Source organism: Chanodichthys erythropterus, chromosome 13 (genome assembly GCF_024489055.1).
Source record: "Chanodichthys erythropterus isolate Z2021 chromosome 13, ASM2448905v1, whole genome shotgun sequence".
NCBI classification, from domain to species: Eukaryota; Metazoa; Chordata; class Actinopteri; order Cypriniformes; family Xenocyprididae; genus Chanodichthys; species Chanodichthys erythropterus.
Window position 1 is genome coordinate 15,479,279 of NC_090233.1, and position 21,458 is coordinate 15,500,736.

The following is a 21,458-nucleotide window of genomic DNA, read 5'->3' on the forward strand; positions in this document are numbered from 1 at the left end:
AATAGGCCTAAAAAATATCTTTTATAACAAGATTCTGTCCAAATGTAATTAAACGAAAGGAAAAACAATGGTTTATAAATTAAAGTATTTTTTCAAGATATATCGTAAAACATCATATAACAGCACGGTGAGGCGGTGGTCACGGGTGGTAAACGGCAGACTTTATTACAGAATTAAATTGAGCAGTATAACGTTTGGTTGATTGTATTTTATTTTAATATTTAACAGGCAGCGATATAAAGTAAGCAATGCAAGAATGAATGTGCGCGCGTGTGAGGCGCCGGCGCGACCACTGGATTTGTTTTCCTTCTATAAGACAGTAAACTGTCTCCGTAATTTATGGTCATACAGGTAAAAGCAAGACAACATTCATACATTTACAAAAGACACTGATAACGAAAACCAGCAGAATGTCTGTTTCCTTTTCTAGATCTTTGGAGTGTGCCACAAATAACCACTTTCGTTTTGTTAATCGGTAGACCTAATTATTTAAGTGAAATATTTCGCATAGCCTATATGCCTAAATATTGCCTTTTATTTTATATGTGTTATGTAGGTAGGCCTAGTTTTCTCCGTTCACAGAAGCTGCAGATGCGTGATGTGACGTTGAAAATTGTACTATCCTGCAATTTTCGCTGGTTTCAAAACGCACAACAATCTGCATATTACTTGACATTCATTTTCATTTGTAGGCCTAACGCTTGACAGTTGGTGAAGTACATCATCGGAAAAACGAATGGCATTGCCATTGTGACTTACCTAACCTATGATGACTTGACGCGCATCAGCGCGGGCATTTCACTCACGTTGGATCCATCAGTGTCACATTTGCATACTATTTTAATTCGTGATTGGTTAACTGCCAAATCAAAATATTAAACAAAACGATAAAATAACATTATTAACCGGTTAATGACCATTTCAAATGAGCTTTTCTGTTCAGAATGATTAAATTTGATTTAGTTTCCGTTTCTGGTTACATTCCGGCCAATAGGACTAAACTTCATGAATGAAAATGAGTAAAATGAGAACTCTTGCACCAGCAGAGCACTGGCAGGGAGAGGAGAAGCATGAATATATTCGTGAAGCTGTATATTTATTAAATGAAAACAAAAATCACTTTAGAACAGGGGAGCAGAGGAAAATGTAAGAGTACACCAAACCTTACACAGACCAGAACAGAAACCTTTCTGTCTGTAACACTGCTCTCCAGAACTAGGACACGTTGTGGAAAATTTTGTTACTGAGACAAAGTTAATTCATATTTTGTCCATTACCATGACATAATGTTAAAAGTCTTGGATACAATGATTCAGATATTCCACCCAAGAAGAAAAAGAGAGAGAGAGAGAGAGGAAAACTGAGAGAAGGAAGCAAAGAGAATGTTGCATAGCAACTAATTGAGTGACAGTCCATTCAAGTAAAGCACACAAACAATGTGTCTTATATATATTGTACCTGTAGCAATGGCAGTTTTCATAGATCTATTCTATTCTATTCTATTCTATTCTATTCTATTCTATTCTATTCTATTCTATTCTATTCTATTCTATTCTATTCTATTCTATTCTGTCTTTTTGCAGTTGAACAGGAGGAGTGACAGGAGACACATGACAGTCTGGCACACAATTTGTCATGTTTCAATGAGTTACCACAAACAAAACAATCGACTCCAAGCACAAATACGCAATATGCTCACAAGATCTTTAACACCTTTGTAATAATATTTGAATAAAGGATGAAAATGTCAGTTTTCTTAGGCCAGACATCACTTTTGGCATTTCTCTCATCTGCCTTAAAATAGCATCTAGTTTGGCAGCTCACTTTTACAAGCACAAAGAACGGTTCTGAAATGAAGCCAGTGATTATCTTGTGCTGGAGGATCCATGTGAATCACGCCATCAAACAAGCCTTAATGCTTCCGTTGCTTGCCTGTCTGCAGGCAAATACTCTCACAAAATAATCAGGATAAAGAATAGTCACTGTACAAAGATGCAAAAATGCAATGAAGCATGTGTATTTAGAGAGAGTAAAGACAGTGAAGATGAATGGGGTTCATGTTACATAACTCACAGCCAGTCCATTCATCCGAAAACAAATATAATCTGTGAGCAAACTCTTCATAAATTTGTTGAGATTCGGTGAATGGGTTCATTTGGATGATGCTGACTGCATCTGCTAATAGCCATTTTTAAGGCTAATGTTTGTGTATTTGAGGAGCAGTGACTTACGGTACCAAACGGGATATGTCACCTTCCGAAGGGCACTTGGGAGTGAAAACAATCATGGCCGCCATATTGAAGGGTCGTTCCAAACCGAAGTGCTCAACACTGGCCACTTCAAAGGGCCCTTCGGAATGAAGGATTTCGAAGGTACAACTGATGGACACTTCGGGCCCCCATGATCCTTTGCACAGGGAAGTTGTTTGGCATCACAGAATGGGTCAGTTCGATTTTACCTACAGGTATAGTATTTTCCTATACTACTGTAATATTTATACGAGTTAGATTTGGTACATTATCATGTTCAAAACAACACTGTACTTCAACAAAAATACTTTTATTAGTCCATTCAAATGTTTTAAATACATAGACACAATTTACAATATGGTGCGATAAACCAAAAATAAATAAATAAATACACGTTAAACAAAAGGCACAGCTTGCACAATCGACTCATCGTTCAGAACGAGTTTTTTGGGGTGTCAACCAATGTACAAAGTGTGCCACGAAGGCGCCTCATTGATTGTCTCATTAAGAAGTGCTTTTAACAATTTTTTTTTGACCCCTACACCCTTCATCCCTTCAAAGCTCTCACTCCGGAGAGTAAACCCTTTGAAGGGATTAGGGCATAGGGATGAGCCCTTCCGAATGGAACGCAGGGTTAGTCTAGCATTTGTCATTGAGTCACAGCCAATGCTGTCTTAGATAGAATGCATGAAGCACTTCATCTTCTATCACTTCATCTTCTATCACTTCATCTTCTATCACTTCATCTTCTATCACTTTATCTTCTATCACTTCATCTTCTGTCACTTCATCTTCTATCACTTCATCTTCTGTCACATGTGGCCGTTCTGATAAAGGACAAAACACATGTCTGAAAATCACTGGTCAAAAAACGTATAACCCCATTTGAGCTTGATTTGGTTCAAAGTTAATAATATAACACATTCAAGTGTCTGACAATATATATAATGCCACAATATCAACACGCATTAAACTGTTTTCCCATTTCCTGAAGAGTAGCGGTTCTGTACAGACAAGGTTTCCGCCTTGTTTAGCTCCATCATACCTGGAAGATTCTAGTGGTAATCCTAAAGTCCTTTTTTGCAACAAATAATGTGTTTTGGTAAACACTGTTGCAAAAACCACAAACTGACATACAAGCAAAGAGTCAAACTGGCCAACTGAAGGAAATATGAAAATAATGATCACCATAATGGTGACCCAGCATTTTCAACATCTAAACCTTTGTTAATTCTCGAAAAGAACTGTTGACAAATGACAGAAATAAAGTCAGTGTGGTTTGTAATCAGAGAGCTTTAATGTCTTTTTCAGCTGATTTCATGTAAGGCTGTGGCTGGAAGTCAGTGCTTTCTCTTTCCTTCAGTGATTCTGCACGTTACCATCAGGTGTCTATAATCGAACAATCATCACTCAATTAATCACTTAAGCATCTAATTAACTCTAACACTGCTTCTGTGTCACTTTAACACCCTGCTGGTGGTTCCCATATGAACACCGAGCGGAGTTCATTTAACAGCAGGATTGGACACGCCTGCTATGAGGCAAACAAGACTGACAGACAACGCCAACCAGCAGAACAATGTTTTGACACGTAACCACATAACAACTGTAGCTACCTTAAAAGTGTTGGTTCATCCGATTTCATCAAAAAGATCTTCATTTGTGTTCTGAAGATGAACGTAAGTCGTACGGATGTGGAATGAGGGTGAGGAATTAATGACAGAAAAACATGAAGTAAAACATTATAAACATTAGTCTAGTGAATCTCAAGGAACATTTTCAATAATAATAACCCCTGTATACTGAAAGGCACAATAAGTGATGCTTATACTCAACATCAAAAAAGAAAAAAACATTCTCTCATCCACATAACATTTTATTTTCCTCTTCTGTGGAACATGACACACAGCAGACACTCATCCAGGATCAGCCTCCTGCACTGTTCTTCTGTAAACTATCCGTGAGTTTAGTTGCTATGGACCCCAGTTTCCTTCAAAACATGTTTAAAGTTCAACGGCTACTGCTGTCAAGGATTATTCATGTATATCTTGTGTGTGTGTGTGTGTGTGTGTGTGTGTGTGCGCGCTTGTTTCCATGATTTATGAGGACACAAATTTGTATAATGACATGGATATTACACTGGTATTACGACATAAACATGAAATATGAGGACATTTCACGAGTCCTAAACTATCTTCAGAAACAAAAAAAAGTGTGATCCTACTTTAAATTGAAAAAGCATTTTAAATGAATGTGTATTACACACAGACACGTTTGCTTTGTATCCCTTACCCCTGCGTGGACCTCACAAAAACCTTCAAGACATTATTGAATATTTTTATATAGTGCCAGTTTGCATGTGGAGGACCATGTTGGGGATTTCAGAGTTGACTATCCTTATGAGGACATTTGATCCAAAATATAGGCAAAATATAAGAGGGCAATTTATGAAGTATTACTGTATTAAAGAGAAATTAAGATATCCACCTTATTCCTACGCCCCATGACACTTTGCACAAATAATGAATGCAATAATACATTGTACAATGAGATGACATTATTCAACCAACGAACACTAAAATGACATTTAAAAGTGTAAAAGCATCAACAAGGTACTTTCCACAACCTATTGGGAAAAAGTGTGATTCTTTCCACAGCAATAACAGACGGGTTAAATATAACTATAGTGATATATATCTGTATTATGTAATATATGTTGCCCTAAAAAATGTTCATGAACTTCCGCATTGCGTGATACTATTTCAAAGTGATTTTTACAGATAATAAATTGTATTTACATGTGAAAACAAACCAGGTAAGAGAAAAAAATGACAGATTCTTCATGCATATATTATTAAGGAGATATTGCATAAATTATATCGGGAGAACAGACCACAAATATGCAGTATGTGTTGACCTTTTTCATAATATTACAGCGGTATGCAAAGAGAAAAAAGAAAATAATCACGAGGATAGAAAGCAGCAACATGTCATAGATATTCTTGTTATATCATGTCATGTTGAAATAACAAGCGTTACGTTATTCTCATGATGTCTAAAAAATAAAACATGAAAGAAAAATTGACAGCTCATTCAGTCAAACTGACGGATAAGCTTTATTTGTAGGGCAACCTTATTTCAGTCTTTTTAAATGAAAGTTCCCCAAACCGTAGTGCAACCCATAATTCGAAATGCATGCATGTTCCTTTAGCTCATATATGACCAATGTGTGTTTCTCAGAAAATATATATATTGCACTGTTATTTGCTAAGAATAAAAGCATCTATTAAATGCATAAATATAAATTTAGTTCATGGCTTTCACATAGTGAACAATGTGATATCTTGGGTGAGATGACTCACTATAGGAAGTGTACAAAACTTCTCTAAAATATACACACTTTTTATTTTTAGGTGAACAAAAGTCTTGTTCTCGTTTCCACCGTCTAACTCTAGATATGAATTGCCACCCTTTCTTTCTGAGCTTCATATAATTTTGCCGAATGTTTGGATACCAGAGAAACCACGTCCAGTCTGACATCATCAGCATGATTCAATATCACAGGTTTCCATTCCTGCAGAATATAAAAGATCCTCATTCGCCTCTGAGTCAGCGGCTCTGATCCAGAGGCACACATCTTTAAATGGTTATTGTCCTGCGATGTGTGGGTGTACTCGGAAACTTTATTTCTGCAGGCGTTTCACAGAGGGCATGAACAGACGCTGTATATTATTAACTGCTGCAGGATTTCAGGTTATGTCTTTGTTCATGTTTCAATGACAAAAAAAGATGTCTGAGATGATGAAAAGGAAAATACTATTTAAAATCTAGTTTAAAACACATATGCCATGGTCCTGTAGGCTTTATATTCATGTTTGCTTGAAGCAAAATTCATTTAATTGAATTAATATAACCACCAATTATTTATGTTTTTGTTACAAAGTTTTCTATTTGCCCTGTCATCAAATGGTCTGTTTATTTTGCAAAAATCTTACACACCACAGTACACTCTAAAAATGCTGGGTTGTTTCAACCCAAATTTGGGTCAAAAATGGACAAACCCAACCATTGGGTTAAATTTTTAAATGCATTTTTTAACCCAACAGTTGGGTTTGTCCATATTTGACCCAAATTTGGTTTGAAACAACCCAGCATTTTTTAGAGTGTAGAATAAGTTGTGAAAAATAATTGGGATGAATGATGCAAGTCATAGTTTTTTAATTATTTTGATGATCAAATGTTTCAAATCATTATCCAAACACTAGATGGGTCTAATTTAAAGCAGAACGCATGATTAATAATGTGTGAGGAATATTAATCAACAATGCACACACAACTTCTAACGTGTTATTTGTCCTTTTGCTATACACTGGGAAGTCTGTGTGGATGGTTTGTGATAAATTACTTTCGGAGACACTGAGGGATGATTAAAGAGTCACGCTTCATCTATTACTGGTTTACACACAGCTCAAGGGACTGTGAGCCAAAAGATACAGAGTTTCCCAGAATAGAACTGGAACACATTTCCAAACACTGAGCTCTATTATTGGAGCTCACCTGAAGAAATGCTTTCAGTCATTCTCGAGAAACATTTAAAAACAAAGCTGTTGTGTGTCAGTGTTTGGCGAGACCGGCCTCACGAGATGAAGACATCGTTCGGTGTCTGTGCGGGGCTTTGCATGTGATGGCTTTAACAAGACATTCTGCTGAAATCAAAGGGAATTAAGTGCATGACTCGAGTGTCGGTGTCAGTATTGTATTTATATTTATTAGCAATCATTAACACTTTCTTTGTAGTGAAATAAAGGAATGAGGTCAATAAATGCAGCACATTTCCTTTCAGATAAATAAAGCAAAAGAGAGGAAGGTGCTAACATTGAATTAGACATAACAATGAAAGTTTATACTGGTTTTGTGAACAAATTGTAAAAAGGCAATAGAAGAGGACCCAAGACTGAGCCCTGAGGCACGCCACTGGAAATCTGAGATATCCGTGATTTGAAATGTGTCTCGAGAATCAAATCATCATATCAGAATGATTTCTGAAGGATCATGTGAAACTTGAAGACTGGAGTAACGATGCTGAAAATTCAGCTTTGATCACAGGAATAAATTATATATTACAATAGATTGTTTTCATTGTAATAATATTTCACAATATTAATGTTTTTACTGTATTTTTGATCAAATAAATGCAGCCATGGTGTAAAAAATAATAATAATCTTACAGTCTCCAAACTTTTGAACCCTACTGAAGTCACTTAATTTAACATCTTTCATGTCTTTTTTCAAAAACAAAGATTGGTTCAGGTGTCAGAGCAGGACATTGCTAAACTCACATTAATATTTTTATATTTCAGTACTGTAAACACAAATTTCAGATATCTATTTATTTATTTTTTTGGCTCCACTTCTAACAATATGCCGCTTCGAACCTGAGTATGAGGAGTAACTGGATCAAAGACTTGCTTATGTGGCATGCTTTCAAAGGAACTGGTTTCTAAACACAGAACCGTCCTCGGGACCTTCCTTATCTGTGAGAAGGCGAGTCAAAGACTGATCTTTATCCAACAGAGTTGTAATGTTAGCAAAACACTTTTGTTAATGGTCTGTAAGAGTCATATAGAGAGTGTCCTGTTTATCATCATTATGTGAGGGAATTTATTGTACATGAAGCCTTTTATATTAGCTTTTATATGTATTTTTGCATATGTACAGTGTTAGGAGAAAATTGGGAGAAGCGTTATTAGATACGCTGTGAATGAGTTTAAGGGTCTTTTAAGGCAGCAGGGACAAATGACCTTCTATAGATCTTCCTAAAATGGACTTCTTTGTAGTTGGATTAAATTAAATGACCAGACATCTTAAAATGTTAATAATTTTACAAGTGTTTTCACATAAAAGATGTATTGTTTCATTGCCTTTTGCAAAGGAGCTCATACACTGCATTAAAGCAGCAGAGGTGGCTCTTTTGGTAAAATAATGATGCAGACATCTACTCATCTGCGTCATGTCAACTTAAGCTGGTTATTTTAGTCCATTTGCTGTTATTCAAATAGCCTTTGTCTTAACTTTCCACCCTGATGACGCACACTGGTGTGGTCGAGCTGGTTTATGTCACATTGCAAATGGAAATTTATAATGTATGACAAATAATGAAGCAATAAAAGAGGAAGTTCAAAAGACAATGTAATGGTGTCAAAATTGGATGTTTTATTTATCTGTGGGTTTTGAAGGACTTTATGCTTTGTGTGTGGGCAAAATTTAAGTTAGACTTAGGTTTCAGGTTTTTTAAACACACTGGAGTGCCGTGTTTGAAGTTTTAAGCGCTCTGAGAGAAATTTTGAGAATCTTAAAAAGATCTTTTCATGCAAATTCAACACTTTGTTGAGTCCAAAAGCTTTGTGTGACATGCTCAATGCCTGATTAATTGCTTTATGATTAATTTTATCCTACGAAAAATAATCAGACAGTATTTTGAGCCCAGATCCTACAACAGCCGCCTAAGAAATAATCAATACGAGTACTACAGTTGATGATATAGTGTGTTTGTGTGTGTGAACGAGAGAAAAGCAACATAATCTTGTTGTTATTTAGTATACTGTTGTAACTGTTACTTTAGTTGATGTGAAGAATGAACAGCCTACAGCTGACTTTTATTTTATTATACAATTTTATAAAATGTAATGTTTGATTATAATGACTAATAATACCTAATGTATTAGAGTTAGATAAGACTTCTCATATTCACATCTGCAATTCTCAGCTTTTGCTTTTGTTCTTCTTTGATAATCTATTTCACTTGATTATCAGTCACAATATGGTAATAAAGTCTTCAGATTAATGCTGATTTTAATCAAGGCATGAATCTGTCATCCAGGCCGGGCTTCGTGCCCAGCGTGAGTCTAGCAGGCTGATGTGAGTAGACTCTTCATCGCTCCATCTGTATTCTTGGCATCTTGCAAGGCTGACAAGCTCTTTATAGCAGCAGGTGACTTGGCTCGAGGCTGCGCTGTTTACATCTGGCAGTATTTGTACACGCTCAGAAAAAACAAATGGTGCAAAAGCTGTCACCCTTTTAAGAGGTTCTTACATGTGTATTACATGTTTATTGTTGTGGTCTAAAGTTATTAATATTATTAAATATCACATGTTCTGCACATTGGTTATAATAAAAAACTGCGATTCTCAAGCGTCGGCTGGATTTATGAGGACACAACCTCTGCAGTGTGGGAGATTACTTTTCTTTCTTTTTTTAGTCTTGCACAAAAACACAAATTACAGACCAGTCAGATTCCCTTTCAGTGCAAGCTGGCAGACTAATAAAGATATTTAAAGGCCATTCTGAACATGACGAATGTCCAGTCTTGACAACTTCCTCTTTTGTTAGGTGTTCACAGTCATAACAAAGTCATCACAGCTATGAATACATTCTCAAATTAAGCAGTATGTAAATCGTCACACTTGTGTTGCTCTTCATGCTTATGATGTATTTTAGCACAAAATGTCCTGCAATCCCTCCTGATTTCTCTCTCTCTAATATAACAGCTGGACGGAGCTTTGCTCAGGAACACGTGTTTCTGTAATGAAGACGAAGAAAAGATTCAATAACAGAATAATTATTCTAAACGAGATAACAAGCCAACATGTGAGACAGAGTGCACTTGACACAAACAACACTGGACACTGAACTGATGAAAAGCAGGAACTGAAATACACCGACGATTAACTCAAACGACGGACAGCTGTGATGATTAGATAATGTCCACGGTCGCTGATTGTGGCAGGAAAATAGAACAAAGAAACACGTGATGAAGAAAACTGAACGTTATTGTGACACTGTGGATGATGAAGTGATCGGGAGGAGGTTTAACAACAGCTGCATGTTCAGTAGATCCTGTGTTTATTATTTGAGCCTCAGGAAACTACCTCATCCCCCAAAAAATAAATAAATAAATTCCTGATGTAGTTCACCCAAAAATGAAAACAATGTCCTTCACTTCCAGCACAGCTGTGGAGCACAACTCTCCAATATTTTCATTTTTTGTCCATGTGCATATTCACACTTGACATCAGTGGTTATGTTTCCAGTTAAACTGTGAATGTGGAGTTTGTCGTTTCAGCAGCACTAGTCAAGAGGAATTACAAAAATGAAGCACAACTTCACAAACTCTCCTTTCCCCAACCCAAGCGTCGCAGACACTGCTCTTACTGTGCTGCTGAAGGCATGTCTTATCAGGTAGGCTGCTTTCAATAAAAGGTCCAACATATTAGGAATACTTTTTGCTTTATTGCAATGTGTCATGAAGGAGCAACACTGTCCAGAGCGAAAGAGAGCGTAAATCCATCTAACGCACAACTGTTTGGGTCTGTCTACACTGGACACATTAAAGTAAGCATTATAAACGGGTATATTTGTCTTTCTGAACATGCTGTATGGTATTGACGTCAACCAGATGGAACTGGATTCAATATTTTGACTGTCCGGATCCCAATCTGACTTCTGACCTGTAACGCTGTCTGAATCATAATCACACACTGTTCCCAGAGGAGAACTGAGTCTGGTTTCTCCCAAGGCTTTTTTCTCCATCTTTGTCACCTGTTTGGGTTCCTTGCCTTTGTTGAATATCAAGTGTCCCCAACTAAGCAAGCCAATGTTTTTGATCAGCCTGCATTGACACCATTGTATGCGAACTGAACTAAGCTGGAAGATGACATCCCTGTTTTTTTCAGTGCTGATATATAGATTAACTAAATTAATAACAAATTTTACTGATGGACAATGACACTATTTTCTTCTAGAGCTGATGTACAGCCAAAATAATGTTCCCTCTATCAATGTAAAGCTGCTTTAACACATTTTGCATTGTCAAATTAGTTTGAAAGGTGGCCAGAGACCCATGAAGCCCAAAAGGGAAGGACCTGACACTGCCAGTGACCAGAGGAGATGCTAAAGACTGGCTCTGGCATCAGCTGGACCTGACAACAGTCTAGGTTGGAGATGTGCTGAAACTTACCTAGTCGCTCAGGTCGTCCACCCAATGGGCATTGGGTTAAGGGAAATGACATCATTCATCTTCCTATTGACCGTAAACAGGGTATAGTGCCATATTTAATTTTTGACAGGAATGAAAACGAGGCTTTGAGGGATTGTACAGTACACTCTAAAAAATGCTGGGTTAAAAACAACCCAAGTTGGGTTGAAAATGGACAAACCCAGCAATTGGGTTGTTTTAACCCAGCGGTTGGGTTAAATGTTTGCCCAACCTGCTGGGTAGTTTTATTTAACTCAACTGTTGTTTAAAAATTACTGTATTGCTTGCTTAAAATGAACCTAAAATATGCTGGAAATTAACATTTATTAATATGTTTAATAAATGAGCATTTATTAATAAGATAATGAATAATAAACAATAAACATTTATTAAATTGCTTATTAATAAACGTACACCTTTTGACTATTATTGTTTCCTCTAGTAATTATGGGTCTGATTTTTAATTTCTAACCTATTTTGGATTCATTTTAAGCCAGACATGTAGTCATTTTAATCAGTAGTTGGGTTAAATAAAACTTTTAACCCAACTGCTGGGTTAAAACAACCCAATTGCTGGGTTTGTCCATTTTCAACCCAACTTGGGTTGTTTTTAAGCCAGCATTTTTTAGAGTGTAGTTTAACAGCATACCTATTTGAAAGTGGAAATTACATGATCTTGGAATGGCTCGCCATTGTAAAGACTTTAATTTAATTATCGTGAGGAACCATAAGTTCAAGCCTTCAGGAACTTGTTTGCATTTTTCTCCATTTTTCAATGAAGAAAGTGTGTTGGAGTTACATGATTTAAACATGTACATGAGTTCCACATGAATCAGTTAAGTTACACAACCATAATTTGTTCTCGCACCTTCAATATTATGATAAGTAGTCTCAAAGTGATTTTATATGATTCCAGTTTCATATGAGCTGTATTGATCATTTTTGTGTAATTAATTGGTTAATATTCACCCTGCATAATTTATTCTAGTAGATTGCACATTGCATTAATTGCATTAATCAAAAGCAAAGAAATGAAGTTCAGAAGAGAAACAGTTTTGTTGTGTGTATGATTGAGTAAATTGATCAGTTTTCTTGTGTGACTGAAGAGTGGACAGCTGCTCATGAGTGCGATCAGATTCATCTGCCATGACTATTGTGAAGCTTATCCTGATGAAGAGCCCTTGTTGGGTTGCCAGGGCTGCTTGAAGTGATCAAGGGCCACGGGTTCTCATCAGCGGCTGGCAGGAGAGGCAATATTTCCTTAGCAACTCACTGAAGAGGGCACGCAATTGCTGCTATTTGCAGTGTTTTGATTTCAAGAGAGGCAAGCCTTAAAATAAAGCTCATTCAGAGAGATCTCGGCCTCATTTACAAAACATGCACGGATTCGATCTTTTAGAGTGTGCGTATGCTACAAATATGTAAAAATCATTGACTATGTGACCTTGTCAGGCTCTAAACTGGTGCACGCACTTTTCCTTGTGGCAGAGTCGGAGTACTGCAGGCACATATTTGGAAATCTAAGCAGCGATAATAATAATAAAATAATTAGACAGCATTAAAGTTCAAATATTTAGTATGCATGGTTCCAGACGTGTAAATTATTTCACTCAATCTATAGGCTGTAAAATGGCCTATACCGCAGAAACACATTTCACATCTGGAAGAGAGGCGTTATCATGTTTATTTTATTTAGTGTGTATGTTTTCTCTGAATCACACGTGCACACATTTGAGACGTATGCAACATTTTCTCCAAAAACAACCCATTCCGCTGGGATTTGTTTGATCCTCAGTTCTAAATGATGGGAAATCCTGGGAAAGGGTGTGATGAATATAACAATGAGGAATGTTATTAAACAAAGAGTGAAAACAAATAAAATAAAAATAAATGTGTGAAATGTTTCATTATCCCAGACTGTTCTAGCTCAAGTATATTGTATATACATCAGTGGAGGATTTTCTTATTTTTTCTTCAAAATAATTACAAAATTACTCAAAGCTATTCATCATAGTTGACTTTTTCAGTTCATGTGAGAGTGCCACAGTTGATTTTACTCCAGAAGTAACAAAAACCAGAACATTTACCAGGGTTTTATCCTGTGACAATGTGGCATTATTTATGTTTTCATGACAGCTGAGTTTATTCCCCATCCTAAACTGTCGCTACTTAAAAAAAAAAAAAATCATTGTAATACATCCAGATTGTTTATGTTTGAGTTGCCATTCCCAGATGAGTATTATTCTCAGTGGTGAAATGTTCAGTAATGAAATCAAATGTGCCTAAATTGTCCTGAAAACAACTAATGGACTTCTTTTTTTTTGGTAAATACTGGCCCTGGACATCTTTATTATTTTCAGCAATGCAGAATAATGCAATTCAATGCAAAAATGCTAACAATAAAAGAGAGGCAGGAGGCAATATTGTCCGATTTTACCATCTAAATGTTTTATTTTGTGTTTTGCAATGACACTGGCTTTTTTAAAACCTCTGTTTTCTTTTGCACTTGCTATCTTAGGAGGTGCGTCGGAATTGTAAACAGTGAAAATGATAAAATATAACTACTTACAAGCAGTGTAGGTCCGCACCAGAGGACGCCCACACCTGCTCCGCCCAGATTTATAACAATACATGCCATTTTATAGCTTTTAGGTTCACATATTTACATAGGTACAGCAAACACTTTGTGGTGTGTTTTTATCTTTTTTTAATCGTTTTTTTCTTAAGAATCATATATACATCCATTAACCCGGCTGCCTGCTGCCAGGGAAACACAGTTAGAATAATTTGTGTACTAATGTAATTCTTACATTACCTGTAACTTATACAATAATATTAATGCAGAGCTCAATCCATTGTCTTTTTCATAAAAAAGGTAAACTCATCCATAAGATAAGTCAACAAATAATAAACATATTGCACTTACATCAGGACAGCTGTGGACCTGGATCAAAGTGGAAAAGGGAAATTCGTCTGAGTGCAATGTACAAAGCAACCAGTGAGACTTCTAAATAAATAACTACGTTTCTGTACTGGTAAAACATGTCGTCTTATTAACAAACACAGGGACAGATCCTAACTGACCTTGTGCCCTATTAAATATAGAGTGCATGATTAAACCTAAAGTCAGAAAAGGGAGGAAACAAACGGTTAAATAAGTCTGGAAGCTTCATAGTCGAGTGCCGTAATGTCCTGAGAATACTGTCTCTTCCATTCTGAATATGTCAAGCTACAACGAATGGCTTATTGGCAGCGAAGCGTGTTTTCTACAGTCTTTAGAGACCAACGACAGTCCGTTTCCAGCCCGGAGCGAAACGCTCCAGTCTTCAGCTGCAGTTTGGTCCATTCCTCTACATTTATTTGTTTAAATTATATTTTGTGCCAGCAACTTCATCATGTGACATGGAGTCGAAAGACATGGAGGAAGGTTCACAGGAACACAATTGAGCAGTAAGTGCATGATCGTCGACGTTCTCCACCATCCAGACATCCAACCGCGAAGGGACGAGACATTTTCGAACGTCATCATGAAATGGAGAACAAGGAGAGGTCGGTGGCACCAGCAGTGCTCCATCAGAAGAACGGGAAGAGGCGAAACAGTACCCAGTTGGCATAGTGTTGAAGAGGCCATAACGGCCTCCGTTTCTCCAGTACACAAATTAAATAACATTCAAATGGGAATAACCAGCATTATTCAGCGTGGTGGTGCCCCACTCGTCCAGCGCCATCGGGTCGGGTCACGCTACCTTTCCCTCTATCTTTCACCATTTGTAAACGATGCCTCGTGCATTTCTCCACTCTTTTTGCCACATTAACAGATAGAATGGCTGATGACAATGAAACGCTAAGTGAAAGAAACCTCGCGGATGCTACTCTTTATAGTGTCTCTCTCTCTCTCTCTCTCTGTCGTCTTAAGAGGAGGACGAGGATGTCGACGTGGTGCTTGGTTTCTTTTGGTTCACTAAGTCCATGTAGAGCTCCGAGCGCAGAAATCGAGGATACGAGTCTTTCTCCATCAGGCCGTATATCCTCCTCTGGGCCAGGTCGAAGCAAGAGCGATTGATGTCTTGCAGGTTCTCTTTAGTGTGTTCCCTGGTGTAGGAATCCAGATTCACCTGCGGGACAAACAAAGAGCCATTACTTCCAAGTCCGTAGTCGTTTTGCTTCATGCTTTAGTCAGAAATCCAATGGACCAATGGGGTGCTTCCAATGGACAGTCTGTTTTCAATTTCTAATGTAATGTACATTTATATCACTTTACGTTTGTGCTTAATTACCTTGGCATTAAATTAAAGAAAACTAGTTAACGTTGAGTACAGTATCCGAGGGACTGACGGCAAATTTGACATCTTTCTCTCTTCTGACCAATGTAATCAATCTCTTGATATTTTTTTCCCCTCTTTTGGAAACACTATCATGGCTTGTTTGGGGTGCAAATGGGAATGCGAACAATTATATTTGTTGCAGTTCACCACTATAGAAGACTTCCACTTCTAGAACTGTGTGAAAAGGGTGCAGTCCTGTTTTAACAGGGCCAGCGTTCAGCTGAATCCCTAATTAAACACACCTGAACCTGCTGATCAAGGTCTTCAGGATCACTAGAAATGTCCGGGCAGGTTCAACTCTGCAGGAAAGTTGCCCTCTAGGAGCAGGACTGGACATGTATTTTGCATACAAATGACAAACTGCTGCTTTAACTGACTTTACGCAACATCTGGGAGTTGGCTGCACAATATTTTTTATGATCCATATGGAAACAAAGTCATGATTACAATGACTGTGAAAAATCAGTACATCCAGGGTTCGTACAGATACTGTAAATTGAAATTCCAGGATTTTCAAGCACTACGTTTTTGGTTTTCAAGGACAACAATCAGAGATATCTTTATTATCTTTCAAATTCTAAAATGGTACAATGGTACACATAAACTGCAGCACATGCAATTTTAAATACTGGAACATTAACAAAAGCCCTAGAAATTTCATTGCGTGGAAGAGCAAATAGAAAGTGGGCATAAACTTCTTACACGATTATTATTGAAAGATGTAATAACAGAAGGAAAACAAAGGAGTTCATTTGTAAAATGTAGAGCATTTCATTGTAAATCATTGCAAAGTCATTTTATTGCATTATAATGTCTTGTTTACACTAAACTAAAGGACTCAAATTACTGATACAAGGTATCCAATATACAAATTACAACTTATTTAATAATATATGTTTAATACAAAGTTTATAATGTGTATTATTGTTCAACAAATAACATTTTATATTATAATGTTTACATACTTGGTATTGAGAAACGGTCTGATCAGGGTTTATCAACGACTTCAGTGCAGGTTACATAGTTACGCCAGTAGGTGGCGCCAAGTGACTGACTTTAAGAGTGAGTTAGTAGACCAATCAATAAAAAAAAATGCTGATTCATTCTGGAACGAAGAAATGTTGAAAACAAGGAAATTATTTTAACTTTGAACAACAACTTTTATGAGGCGCAACCGACAAGCAAAGCGGCTCCGCGGTGAAGCTGAATCTGACGCTTGTCTTTAAAGAGATCGATGCGTTGAACAGTGATGGGAAATCCCCTTAACCACTGAAACGATACCTGGACAAAGATATCGCTTTCCTCTTTCAGACTGATTTTTTTGTGGTTGACCTGAAATACGAAAGCTGTATCATATACTTGGAATTTTATGAGCAATATCAAGCTCATAGCTATATCAGACAGGCGTTAAATTTGCGTGAAATATATATATTTTTTAACTAATTTCACTAATTTCATATAAATTGTCTAGTCAAGTACCTCTTCATTAATATGGCTTTTTGTTAGGGGTTTTCGAGGAATTATATTTCAAAAAGTCAAATTCAAGTACTTTAAGCACCTTGTACGAACCCTTTGTGGATGTACAAAAAGTCATGTAGACTTCAGTACTAGTTTACAACAGCTTATGGAGATTGGCACACAACATAGACAGGTTTATTTGACTTTTAAAAGGGAGAAGAAAACACTTCCCATATATTTCGGTAAAGTTTGATTGTGTTAGGTTAGCTTGGTGTCATTTTAAAATCTGGTTTCTGAAGCTCAAAACCAGCTGAGAAATTGATCCTTTTTCTATATAAACCTGCTCCTAATTGGCACATGAAAATCAAACTGTGTTTGGTCCCTTAACATTTCAGTGAAATGATCAATCTGGACTGGACTTTATGCTGGAAGTCAAAGATCTGGCAGCGTGAATCTACACAAAGCCCAGCTTCACTGCTGGAAAGTGCCTCGAGCTCCTGCTGCTCGTCTCATTTTGAATTTCCAAACTGCTTTCCAAGTTTGGAAAATGAAAACATGCTCTCAAACTGTCTGCTGAGTGTTGTGCGGCCAAAAGGGAGTCCATTAGTCAGGCATGACATCATATCCTCCACGGCTCTGACCAATCTTTTAGTTTCATGACACAAAGTGAAGTATTTTAAGAATATTTCCAGCCATTTTTTTAAGCTGCTAAATAATACAGAGCGGCATTGTTTAGACTTTTTCGATTCCCAATGAACATCTGGGATGACTTTTAACGTCAGGCGGTCTGTAAAAGTTCAAATCAATATGAGACTTCATGCTCACCTCTTTACAGGACTGGATGGCGATGAACTCCGCAAAGATTTTCTTAGCTTTCGATGTCATCTTGGACTGCGATTTAATCTTCTTGTAATCCTCGCAGGCCAGCCAGAAATCCAGATTCTCTTCACTAAACTCTGTGCGCAAGAAAGCTCTAAACGCCGCCAGCCCATCTGATGAAGGAGAGAATAAAGAGGCAGAAAAAGGGGAGATGTTATTGGACGGATAAACAGAGAACCATGGCAACGGCAGCCTCCACTGAAAAGCCAGCGCCGAGCGCCAAACCCTGAGTCACTTCGAGTCGAGAACACGACTCTTAATTGCATTTGTTCTCATCCAAAGCTCTCGCTGCTATGCATAATTCTGTTATTTATTAAATCACTGCATTATTTGCTACAGCTAGAATGTAGTTTAAATGCACGTGAATGTAAGCACTGCAGCAAAATGATAGACTGATTTTAAAACATCTTTGCATAACCAATGAAGTGGCTCTGAATATAAATGCAAAATGGAAATTTTCTGCATAAAACATTTTATGTTAATTTCCATGCCTAAAACAAATGTGCCAGTGCTACAAGACAAGATTTAATGTAGGCTGTGATTGTTTTGCAGTTTTTACAGTCGCACTGCACACTGACATTTCCTTTCAGATCTAAAGGCGGCCAGTATTAAAATAGAAGGAAGTGTGGCCCCATCCCAAAGCACGCAATCACCTTTCCGTTCCCATAAGAGCCTGCTGATAACAGCATGTGGATGCACTCAGCCTTTCAAACAATTGCTGCGGAAAAAGACATCTCCTGCCCTACATCTCAGCGCCACAAGCACTTTCAGCGTCACAAAACGATTGAGTTTGATTAAAAATGGAAAGCCACGACTCCATACGGATCTAGGACTCATCTGGGATTACTATGAAAGCATGTTCAACAGAGCGTTCATTCAGTGACTCAGAGCAGGAAGTGGAGAGGAAGCATGAAAGCCTGAAACAATGCAACAATGCAGCCGCCATCCCTGTGGATTCAAGCCAAGCCAAAGGAATTCAGCAAATACAACAAGTTACAGAGGGGTAAAAATATCTTACATTTGTGGACCAGCAGCTTGTCCAACGATTCACCCCACTTCATTGCCTCTTCTGGAGTGGGCCTGCAAATAAAGGCAGAACGGTTTTTCAGCAAGCCCATCTCTGTCAGGTTTCTCATTGTATGACCCATTCGAAGCTGTGCCCTTCTCTCGCTCGAGTATGTGTGTTTGTGTGAGCCTGAGTGTCTGAGTAAGTCTCTGTTGGACGGCCTCTTTTATATTTCCCTCTGTGAAGAGGAGGGGGTGGGATCAGGCTGCACCAATAGGATGGCGTGCTCCGCCCACAGCTCCTCTCAAAGACTCATTCTTGCCTTCATCGTCTGTCTAAGATCAGCTTTAACACCTCCATTGACGCTGCCTAATAAGGGAACTTTATCTAACAGGGGAGTGTTATTCCAGATAAAATCATAAATCAGATCATAAGGTGCCGAAGCATCACACCTGTGATTATTCTGACCTCCTTACAACTTCTGTGCATTGATTTATCGAGATCTGTTCCATGCAACATTTGCATATTTTATGAACACACTTAGCAATGTCACTCATTAAAACATCTCGGCGATAGAAATGTTCAACTTTGCAGCACCTGGCCTTAATATCATCATAATTTAACCCTGTGATGCATGACATCCACTACATTAGAGTCATTTCAACCACCATAGGCAATTATCGTTATCTTAACTACAATTATTATAAACGTAAAATAAATTCTAAGTGGGTGACAAAGCAGTGTTGTTTTAATATCATTGATATACTCTTATTGTTTTTTGTTACATGTCTGCGTCGGGTAACACTTTATTTCAATGGTTCACTTCGACTAACTACAAGTAATTTTGCAACTACATGTCAATTAGAGTATCGGTCTGCTTAATATCTGCAGCTACATGTCAATTTATTCCACTAACCCAAACCCTATCCTAACAGTCTACTCTCATGTGAGTTCGTTGACATGTAGTTGCAAAATTACTTGTAGTTTGTAGAATGGACCATCGAAATAAGTTAACATCACAAATTGCAAATGAATTGATCTAAAATACATCCTTTCAGACCCTTTCTCTTTCATCCCACACACATGAGCAGAGACACCAGCTGGATCATTACCCAGGAAGCAGGTGGACATCACACACACACACACACACACACACACTTACTTGACAGACTTCAAGGTTTTGTCGAGCTTGCCGGCTGGCGTGCTTCCGGGAGACTCATTCCTCCTCCTCAGGAAAGCGAGTCGGTTCTTCATGTCTTTGGCCCTGCAGAAAAACGCACAGAAGGGTAAGAGTTGAGTTCTGCAGGTCACAACAAAACCACTCAACAACTCGATCTCAGTCACGGAAAACGCAAGCGCGTAAATCCAAGCGCAGAAACCCATACATGTTCTCCTCAATCCACAGTAATGGAAGCTGAGACGCCGTTTGAAGTTCCTGGAGCCTCTTCTGTCAATCTCTCTTCCTTCTTGCCAGTTCTGTGTCTGAGCGAGCGGATGAGTGAAGGGAGGGTTCTGCCACTCTCCACACCTTCGCTTCGCTGTTCAGGTGCCACCGGGAGTCCCGCGAGCCCTAACCTAGGGCCGATGGGCCCCGGGGACCGCTGTGGAGTGCAGCTGCATCTCCGAATCTCCAAAAAGCTGACTCTTCACCCCTGGATCCACGTCTCATGAGACGACCGCTGGGCTCGGGAACCTCCAGATGCCCGTCCTCCCTCTGCCTGACCTCACGTACCTCTTCCAGAGGAGCACAATTTCCGCCCACTGATTTCCACTGTGGCTTTGCGGATCCTCTGCCCTCATCAGCTCCATTTGGCCTCTCGCACCGCAGGCACACGCTGATGACAGCACCAAAAAAAGAAGCCGAATCCCATTTTTGGCCCTCCCAAGGCCAGCGTTCCTACATAAAGCACACGCCGTGAGTTCCTGCGCTCCGTGATTGTAGACATGAGGTGTTGTTGAAGTTTCAACCCTCACAACTGGTGAAAATAATACTGAGCAAAATATAATTTTGATTAAATATTGTACGTCTAGCTCTTATATATGGAGTGTTGTATAACAGCTTTGAATTAAGAACTAATTTTGTGATCTGACACTATTTATTGATTTGCTTATACACACAACCGTTCGAAAGTTTGGGGATGGTAAGATGTATTCATGGTTTTGAAAGAAGTTTTTTCTGCTCACCAAAGCTGCATTTATTTGATCAAAAATACAGTACAAATTGTGAAATATTTTTACAATGTAAATCAGCTGTTTTCCATGTGAATATATAGTAAAGTGTAATTTATTCCTGTGATCAAAGCTGAATTTTCAGCATCATTACTCCAGTCTTCAGTGTCACATGATCCTTCAGAAATCATTCTGATATGATCAAGAAACATTTATGATTATTATCAATCAATATTTTTGTGGAAAACGCAATACATTTTATCTTTCAGGATTCTTTGATGAATAGAAAGTTTGAGATATAATCTTTTGTAACATTATAAATGTCTTTACTGTCACT

At 38.0% G+C, this 21,458-nt stretch overlaps 1 protein-coding gene across 6 annotated transcripts in view; it reads right to left on the reverse strand.

Moving 5' to 3' along the window:
- Positions 1–13,262: 13,262 nt before the first annotated feature.
- rgs3a (regulator of G protein signaling 3a) overlaps positions 13,263–21,458 on the reverse strand; it is a 90,442-nt gene continuing 82,246 nt past the window's right edge. For 2 of the 6 annotated variants that reach the window (XM_067405732.1, XM_067405733.1), the window contains 4 exons: positions 20,115–20,216; positions 18,965–19,026; positions 17,893–18,059; positions 13,263–15,399 (listed from right to left, as the gene is read on the reverse strand). In XM_067405732.1, the coding sequence (XP_067261833.1) occupies positions 15,196–15,399; positions 17,893–18,059; positions 18,965–19,026; positions 20,115–20,216 (535 nt within the window). In that variant the 3' untranslated portion in view covers positions 13,263–15,195. Of the gene's footprint in view, positions 15,400–17,892; positions 18,060–18,964; positions 19,027–20,114; positions 20,217–20,337; positions 20,602–21,458 lie in introns of those variants that run through there. The other 4 variants (XM_067405730.1, XM_067405731.1, XM_067405735.1 and 1 more) reach the window with 3 other exon arrangements.